Here is a 9,681-nt window from a genome sequence, read left to right as displayed (position 1 = left end):
TTCTAAATTCCAGTTTAAAGACCGAATACATAGTGAACTCTTTTTTAATTTTGAGAAATTGTTGTTTTTATGAGGATATTTGCTAAACAATATATTAGTAAGATCACAAGGATTGTAATGGTTAAAATAATATTTTTAAAACTTGTTCTTATAATCATTAATTTTTTCATTATATTCTCAAGCTACGATCTTTGGTATCACAAAACGGATGTCCATACTCGAGTAAGTATTGATACGAATACAATTTTTTTCATTATGCACTCAATTTTTTATCTTAGTTTTTGGCCTCAAAAAAACGAACACACAATGTTAAAGAGACTTACCTTTCCCTTAAGTGGATTTACCTATTTAACTATTTTTAGTTAGTCTGATTTACCTTATGTTGTGCAATTGAGAGGGGAGGAAGAAGAGGGAAGGGAAGAAGGAGAGATTGGTGCAATTGAGATTTGTTGATGATGGTGACTGAAACTAAAGGAGGAGAAGGAAAAAGAATAAGAAAAGAAGGAAGAAAATGAAAAGGAAGAGAATGAGGAAGATTCAGATAAAGTGACAACAAAACAACGAACGAATAGGAAAATAAATAAGAAAAAGAAAATATGAGAAAGAAGACTCGATTATGATATTTACATGGGTGTTGTTTCCTTTACCACCACACCTTTTCTCTTTCATTTTTTTTTTACTATTTTGTTCTTTAGTAAAATTTTATTTTTAGAGTTATTATTTTTTAATTTTACCCATTCACAATTTATTTCATCTGTAAATAAGTAAAATACTTTTCTTTCATTTTAACATTATATTTCTTCTTTCTTTCGTCGAGATAGTACAAGTTGCAAAGGTTGGTGGTGGTGGAAAGAATGTAAACTTTAAACGGAGGTGACATTCTTCAACGGATGTCAACATCTTTCAACGGATGTCAACATCCGTTTAAGGAAAAACAGATGTCGACATCCGTTTAATCCGTTTAAGGAAAAACGGATCTTGATGTTCCTCCACACCATGGTAGCGACGCTCCTTCACACCATGACGGTAATGGAAGCTTTCAAACAAAAAAAAAAACTGGCAAGAAAAAGGAATGAAAGTGCGGAAGGTGCGGAGGTGAAACAAAAATGGGAAAAGAAGAAGAAAGTTCGTGGGTGAGTACTGGGAAAGTAAAACTAGGGTCTCAAATTATTTAAAATAGGGTAAAGTAAAAAAAATTTTAACTTAAAGATATAATTGTATTTAAAATAATGTGAAAAAAATATAAGGTGGTGGTGGAGAAAGTAACATCATATTTATATTGATTTTCAGAATTTGTTGATAACTAAAAGAAAACAAGATATCACGAATATTTATATATAACGATCAATAACACCCTATTTATCAATAACTATTTTACTAACTAATTTTTGATCGTTAATAATTCGTTGATAAACTTGAATTACTTTTAAATTTTTGTTATTATTGAATGATGATTTTTCTTAGCGGATCAAACATAATTTTTTTCTTTATACAATTAAAAACACTAGATGCATCTAACCCACCTTATTATTGTAATTCGGTGTCGCGTATGTTTCCTGATATTTTAACGTGCATTTGATATTTAGAATGCTAAGCATCAATGGTTAAAACCGTCTACAGTATAGGAACTTTTAAATGATACTACTTTTAATTGAAATATTATAAAAAGAATTTGTTGTATTGAATATTTAAAAAAAATATATTTTTTACTTAAGTATTCTAGTGATATTTTTTCACTTTTAATTTATTCATCAACTTAGTTATTTTTATTTTTTTAATTTTAATCCAATTTTGGAGTTAAAAACACTTGAAGATAAAAATGAATAAGTTGATAGATGATTTAGACAGAAAAATGAGAAATATAATTATACTATTTCATTAAAAATAAAATAAAAAATAAAATACCTATATTAAAACAAAAAATAATTTAAATATTTGATAGGATAATTTTTTAATAATAATTTAATTAAAAATACCTAAATTTCTAAATATTTAAGAATTAATAAGTATTTGTAATAGCACGTGTCATTATATATTACTACAAAATTCACCCTTCCAATGCTCAAATTAATTAATAACATGTTTAATAGAATTTTGAAATAATTGATATATATTTAACATAAAAAAGAAAATACATTTCAAATTATTTTTATAGAGATGTGAAAATGAGTCACAACTCTCGGGCAACCCGATCTACCACGGGTTAGAGCCGAGTTGAGTTTGAAAAAATTGTATTTTTTTATACGGATCAGATTTAAATCCGGTTTATTTAAATCCAATTCATGCGGATTGAACCTGTGGTGGGTCGGGTTGGCCCACCAATCCACCTACCTAATTTTGTTTTATTAAAACTTAATTTTAATTTTATAAAAAAATATTTATTATTTTGTTTTTGCTTGAAAAAATTATTTAAGTTTCTTATTTTCAAAATTAATTAAATATTTGAGAGTGATTTTATATTTGAATTATAGAAAATTTGTAATTTTTTTATTTAAAAAAATTATAATTAAATGAGCCAATGAGTCACTTGTTTACCCATCAACCAACCCATAGTGGATGGGATCGAATTTGAATTTTTTGACTCAAGATTGGACTGACTCATTAAGTGACTAAACCGTGGTGGACTGCCAAGTGACCCGTAATAAATAAATCAAATTGGACTAACTCACTAAGTGACCAAATCGTGATAGACTCGACCGAGTGACCCGTTTTCACCGCTATAATTTTTCTATCGGAGTGTTATAAATATGTGTCTTTATAGTAAAATACTGTTTACGTGTCTTTTATGCGGAAATGAAAGCCCCAAATTTTTTTCTCTACCGTTTGCAATTTCTCCACATCGATTTTTCCTCAATCTTTTTCCACTTCCTCTTTCTAATTCACCCTTTTTAAAAAAAACTTACCCCTGATTCCTCCCAGAAAACCCTAGTTAGCTTCCATGGCGTCCAAGAAGAAGCACTCAGAGGGCATCGCGTTGTTGTCCATGTACAACGACGAGGAAGACGATGAAATGGAGGTCGACGAAGAAGATGTAAGAATAGATATGGAAGAAGATGCCGCGGCAGATGCGAGATTTGCAGCGGAGGAAGATTCCGCCAATAGAACAGCGGTCCATGATTCAGGTAAGGAGGGCGCTGATGAGGGGGCTTCAACGCCGCAGAATAACCATTTTGTTTCTCCACCGCCGGAGGAACCCAGGATTAGTCGGAAAGGAGCGCTTACGATAGTTGATTATGGGCATGACGAAGTTGCGATGTCACCTGAGGTGACTCTCTGTTTAATTATTTGAGCAGTGTTCACTCTCCTAAACTAGATAGTTTGGATTGTAAATGTGGTTGTTTGCTGGTTCTGATTGCAGGAGGGGGAGATATATGGTAGCGGTCGAGTCATGTTCGGGGACCAGCTTCATGTCACCAATGGTGAGTTTATTTTATTTATTGAAAATTAAGTTATTATTATACTAGCTAACTGATTAGCAAGGTTCAATTTGCTTATCATACTATTTTTCAGCTTCCCAAACATGATTCTGCTAATGCTAATAATAAATGTTCAAAAAGCATCAATTGAGTAGTCTTTTTGAGTGTCCAGCAATATTTCCTTGCTTTGTAGTTTTGTCATGCTGCTTATTCCAAATGAAATTTTGGACTTTTACAAATTCACCCGTAGATTTTTCTTTCAAGAGAGCTGAGTATTGGCATCATGTTAAAGTTGCCCTTTGTGACCTGTTGATGTTAGGGTTATATAACAATTTTTTCTTGGTTTGAAATATTCCGTATACCTTGGTCCTTCCTTACTTGGTTTTTTTGTGAATGAGGTTGATAAAAAAGAATGCTTTGATGATTATGTTTCACGATTTGTTTTTCTTTCAAAGGACCGTGTAAATATATTAAGAATAATAGCATGCTTATATTCAATTTTCTGAAGATGCTATTACCTTTTTTTTATTCAATTACAATACTATTGTTGTAGATGCATTTCTTTTGCATCCTAGTACCTAATGGATCATGTTATTGCAGGGGATTTACTGGAGAGAACACCATTAGGAACAGTCCAAGCTTTGACACCTAGCAATCAAGCTAACACGACTCAATTATCCGAACCATTGAAATCTGATACCTTGAACAATGATGATGTCATCAAATCTCATGATGCAGAATTGGGTGAAGATGATCAAAGATATGTAGATCCATTGGATAAATTTCTTCCTCCCCCACCAAAAACTAAATGGTCAGAGGACCTACAAGTAAGTTCTGTTAAAATGGTTTAATTATTATCAGATTGTTGAATCATTTTTATGTATGATAAAGTAGCATGTATTAGCTTACTGCTTTTACTTTGGTCCTATCCTCTGTTCTTTTGTGGGGGCATCACAGTTAGTAGAGTCACAAGAATAATAAGATTCTTATCCAATTTTATACAGTTTCTAAAGCCATGATTTTAGATTGCATTTATTAATACGCTGAATTGCACTCAGAATGACGTTAACTGCTTGCAAGAATAGTGAGTATAGGGTTAATTATATGATTTATGCATGTATGGATTAAGTAAGCCAACCTGGCTCACACGGCTGAATTACAAATGGATTAGTTCAATCTGATTCACTTTTTGTTTAGCCAAAATTTTTTCAACCAGGCTCAACCCACTACAGTTGGTAGATTAGGAGGTGTTGATTCACTAAGTTTCAAAAACAAAAAAAATTATGTACAGTTCAAACAATTTTGAATAGGATATGATAATATCTAACATTTCGTAGCTGCTACAAACCTAATTGAATTGTCAAATACATAAATACGTAGCAAATAAAAGTCTTTAAATAATTAAGCATCCAAATCCTCCAAATAATGTTTATCCAAAATAAAAGACTTGAAAACCAAAGTGTCAACCTCAGTAATTGAATTAGTGAACAACTAAAAGAAAGAATCTAATCATCTAACCACCAAAGTGTCAAGGTGTACTTTGTTGTTTTTATCCATGGACAACATTAGAATCATGAATTGTGAAATATAGAACAATTTCTTATTTTTGAACATTGTCATTGTCTTCATCTAGGACGAAAACAAAAATATTAGCAAAGAATATATTTTAGAAATATTATACGAAGAAAGCATTGAAAAGTAGTATAGATTACTGACTCTTACTTTTATTTTATGACAGAGAAAAATAAATAAATTCCTGGAGTACAAGAAGGCTGGAAAAAGTTTTAATGCAGAAGTTCGTAACAGGAAGGACTATCGAAACCCTGACTTCTTACTGCATGCAGTGAGGTACCAGGATATTGATCAAATTGGGTCTTGCTTCAGTAAAGATGTATTTGATCCTCATGGATATGATTCAAGTGACTTCTATGATGAAATAGGTATATAACTGCTGCTTCTATGATTCAAGTGTACTTTGCACCTTTATTATCCATTCTGCCAGTGTCTCTGTATAGTTTAGATTTATCTACATTTTTTTTACTCTGAGAAGCAGGTGATTGTTGGCTTTTTATTTCTGTAAACTGATGGTTTAATTTCAAATAAATTGCAGACCGACCTCCCACGTATTTTTTGATTTCAATGTTAAATATTTTTTTGGTTAAATTAACTGAAGAATGTGTTGTGTCGTACATATTTTTTGGATTTCAATTTTAGAATTTTCTTTAATTTTTCAACCGTAGAAAGTTTTTTCTCTGTTTCATAGATACGTCAATGTTTAGGCTGACTTTCAGGAGTAACTTATTAAAGCTTGTTTTGGTTGGAGTAATTATGTCATTCTTGGTGGTGAAGTATATTTGACCAAACCAAGTATTGTGAATAACTGTTAAGAGAAATCGTGATTTCTTTTGCTACTTTACTTTAAAGATACCTCTGATTTTTGGGATTTTTCCTGCACCCTTTTGTAGTCAAATTTTGTTGGTCGTTATCAAGTGAACAAAATACTTGTCTAGTTTGAGCTACTATTTTTGGTATGTTAAGGTTTTGTATCATTCATGCATGCATTTGTAATTAGTTGTTTTGTAATACATGTTATGCTACAGATTACTTTATTTATTGATGCTGTAGCTGTTAATGCGTTTTTCCATTGACTACTCCTTTTTGCTCATGTCATGTCTCTTAACTATAACAAAGCAGAAGCTGATATGAGGCGTGAAAGTGAGAGGAAAGAGCAAGAGAAGAAGAAAGCACAGAAAGTTGAATTTATTGCAGGGGGCACGCAGCCAGGAATTGTAGCTAGCGCTCCTAGGATTAGCATGCCTGTTGCAGGTTCAGAAACCTCTTAATTTATTTATGCAGTGTTGTGAAGTTCTTCCTTAGAAGTCATTTTCACATCTTTATTCTTACAGTCTTTTTTTATTGACTTTTTTTTTGCCATAGGTGCTTCTGCTGTGACTGCAAGTGGTTTGCCTTTGGTGCCTCCTGCAGCTGATTCTCGGGATGGTAGACAGAATAAAAAGTCAAAATGGGATAAGGTATTTTTTCTAAACACACGCAATACTTCTGATATACTCTCCTTTGTGCTTATGAAATTTCTGTGACAGGTGGATGGTGATAGAAAAAATCCTCTGCCCTCTGCGGGGCAGGATTCTGTATCTACTATTGGGGCTCATGCAGCACTTTTATCTGCTGCTAATGCGGGTGGTGGATACATGCAATTTGCGTAAGTTGTTTAACTAACAACCTTGAACTTTCATATACATTGTAGTTCTATCTTGATTCTGGTTATGCTTTCAATTTCTAAGGTTTAATTTTTGGTTTGAGAGGTTTTATTGTGCAGACACTTTTGTGGTGTTATTGTTGTATTTGATGCAATAAATGATATTTTGTTGATCAGGCAACAAAAACGGCGGGAGGCAGAGGAGAAAAGATCTAGTGAAAGGAGGTTGGAAAGAAGATCGTGAGCCATTCATAGTGGCCTGTTGTAGCGAACATCACATATAAGTAAAGCCGTCGTTGCTGAGATTTTTCTGAAACATTTTTGTATTTTAATTAACTTTGGCAATGATAGTTGGCACCTACTGTATATTCTCAAACTTGAAAAGAAAGTTCTTATTCTAACTGAGCATTTAGCTGGAATAATTCTTCCAATTCCGGTACTTATCCCATGATCTCGTTGATTGATGGATTGGGGGTTCGTTATTAATGTCTAATTATTTGGTTAGTGCTTACATATTTTATTAGTCTATTAACTTGGTTAGTCATTATTCCCTGCACTACCTTATAGTAGCAGTGTGGATTCTTGTGTGAATATCCAGTATTGGACCTGCATATCTTGTACCTGAGGAAAGTTACCCACCCAGACTCTACTGAATACTTTTTTTCTGGAAAAAAAGAATGAAATTTCTATTATATATATATATATATATATATATATATATATATATATATATATATATATATATATATATATAGATATATATTTCTCTTTTTTGTATACCCAAGCTGCATAGATAAAGGGCGTTTAATACGTTCTAATAGTTTGTTTTAATTTTCATTCCAACATCAGTATAGTTTGGATTATTAAACGCTTATTACAAACATTTGAAATATTTGAGAATAAATAGCGCTTGCGCTAGGACTCAATGTTAAAATGCAACATATTATATAACTTAGTTATTTTCCATTATATAAAATTAACTAACAAGTTATATTGTATAAGCAGTGTTGACAAGCACGAACAGCCCAACACGTTCTTTCTTATCGGTTACAATTTATTGACCTCTAAGAAAAATGTTAAGACCATATTTTGAGGTACCAATTTGAATACTCTTGGTATTAGTTAACATTTATGTTAAATAAGATGGGATATTCACAATTTAAAGATTTTTAATAGATTTCAACTAAATATGTTTGAATTAATATATGTAGTGCTACTAATATATTTTGTTGTGCTTTCACGGAACAAAACTAGAATGCATAGAAAAATGTAATTAATGTCATGGGGTCTTGTTCTATTCAATAAAAAAATATTGATAATAGTTGTTGGACAGAATCAGTGGTTACAGTAATTAAGCAGGAATTTATGGCAAAAATTAGGAAAAGGCATTTTTACAAAAAACGAGGTTTAGCATAGGAAGACAAAAGGGAATGGTCCCAGTTTGGTATGTAGCAGGATACAATTCAGTGGGATTGTGGAAAATTGTTTTGTTCGTAGTGACGGTCAGTTCAAAAAGCAGTCTGTTTCTGCTTTCCAGCTATTTCTTTTCTACAATAGTCGGCTTCTTTGTTTTATTAATTTACTAAATATCATAGTTATATGCAGATGATCTGAAATAATTTTATATTGTAATCTAATTATAATATGTTAGATATAGTAAAGTTATGAATTTTTACGATAATTATTTTAATATACATTTATTTTACAATAAATATAATTACTTACTTTCTTAAATTTATATTTATAAAGAAATAAATTTATAATTAAAATAATAATCATATCCAATATATGATAAATATACTCTCTTTATCAACTTGATTATGGATAATGTTTAAGATTTTTAAGAGTTTGTAACTTGATTGTTATAACATTAATCTTAGATAATTTGGTTCGTAACTTGTGAGACGGTCATTAATACACATAATAAAATATATTTTTTAATAAAAATTTAATTAAAAATACTGATATTTATGTTAATTGAATATTTTTTATTTTTTATAATAAGTAAATACTCATGCAAAATAATAATTATACCAATGGTGAATTAAAAAAATATTCAAATTTTTAAAGTTATAATAAACCAACTTTTAATAGAAAGTTAATTAAAATAGCTAAATTTATTAACTTTAATTAAGCTAAATATTTATATCATTTACACAAGTTACCATTAGATAATCTCATGTAGGACACGGGGAACATGTTTAGATTTTTTTGCTGTGCTTTTGTGGGGGAACTCAAAGTCAAAAAAACCATCTTTTACTTTTATCCTATTTATATGTTGTTGCAAGACCAAACACAACAGAACATTACATCGTGAATGCAAGATCCTCCATCAACATCTAATGTTCTTCGTCTTCGATCTCTAATCACATTTTCTGACAATCTTGTGCTTCCTTTCAATTTGCCTATCAAGTTTTGCCTATGAAGTTTAAACCACTTTCTTCAGTTTCCTCAAAATCATCATTCCCTTGCTTTTCTTTCCATTCCATGAGAAAAAGAGAAAGTAACATAAAAAGGAAAAGAGAAAGACCCTTGCAAGTACTCTCATATATATAGTTTTCTTTCTCATTCCACCAAGGCTCCTCTTTTTATGACTAACTAATCATTTTGCTTCTTAATTCCATATGCTTAGGAATTCTGCCCTAAGACGTAACTTTGTAACATTATTTTGCTTCTTTTCTTCACTTTTTTTCTACATAAAGATAACTTACTACACCTTTTTCAGACCCCTTTCATCATGTGGGATGGGAATGCATTGTGTAATGTCTCTCACTCGATTCTTTCAATTAAACGAAAAATAACACTTTGAATATTCTATAAAAGAAGTTTTATCAAAAGATTTTTTTTTTGGTTCCTTGACCTTTCTTAGAGTGTATGAGATAAGGTTATATTTATTGACTTTTTTTTAGCAATTGTTCCTTCTCTTTCTTATTTTTTAATAACATTTTTTATCGACTTCCATTATGTTGTTTACATAGATAATATGATTCATTACATTCTCTAAAAAATTCCTCCCCTTCCTTTCTTAATGAAAAAAAAAATCATCAA

The 9,681-nt window shown here is 30.8% G+C and overlaps 1 protein-coding gene across 1 annotated transcript; it reads left to right on the top strand.

Annotated features, from left to right (window-relative positions):
• Positions 1–2,775: 2,775 nt before the first annotated feature.
• LOC108330631 (uncharacterized) lies at positions 2,776–7,076 on the top strand. Its single transcript, XM_017565122.2, has 8 exons — positions 2,776–3,265; positions 3,359–3,419; positions 4,017–4,243; positions 5,155–5,356; positions 6,111–6,242; positions 6,354–6,448; positions 6,518–6,636; positions 6,811–7,076. Exons 1-8 carry the CDS (start codon positions 2,939–2,941, stop codon positions 6,875–6,877), a joined length of 1,230 nt encoding a protein of 409 aa, XP_017420611.2. The 5' UTR covers positions 2,776–2,938; the 3' UTR covers positions 6,878–7,076.
• Positions 7,077–9,681: the final 2,605 nt, after the last annotated feature.

This window comes from Vigna angularis, chromosome 4 (genome assembly GCF_016808095.1).
Source record: "Vigna angularis cultivar LongXiaoDou No.4 chromosome 4, ASM1680809v1, whole genome shotgun sequence".
NCBI lineage: Eukaryota > Viridiplantae > Streptophyta > Magnoliopsida > Fabales > Fabaceae > Vigna > Vigna angularis.
The sequence above is the reverse complement of the archived record's forward strand: the minus strand, read 5'-3'. Positions and strand labels throughout refer to the sequence as shown.

Bases quoted from the DNA above. Each gene is read 5' to 3' on its own strand.
- LOC108330631 (XM_017565122.2), top strand. From the start codon at position 2,939: ATGGCGTCCAAGAAGAAGCACTCAGAGGGCATCGCGTTGTTGTCCATG. The intron at 4,244-5,154 runs GTAAGTTCTGTT...ATTTTATGACAG, and splicing joins AATGGTCAGAGGACCTACAA to AGAAAAATAAATAAATTCCT. The intron at 5,357-6,110 runs GTATATAACTGC...ATAACAAAGCAG, and splicing joins TGACTTCTATGATGAAATAG to AAGCTGATATGAGGCGTGAA.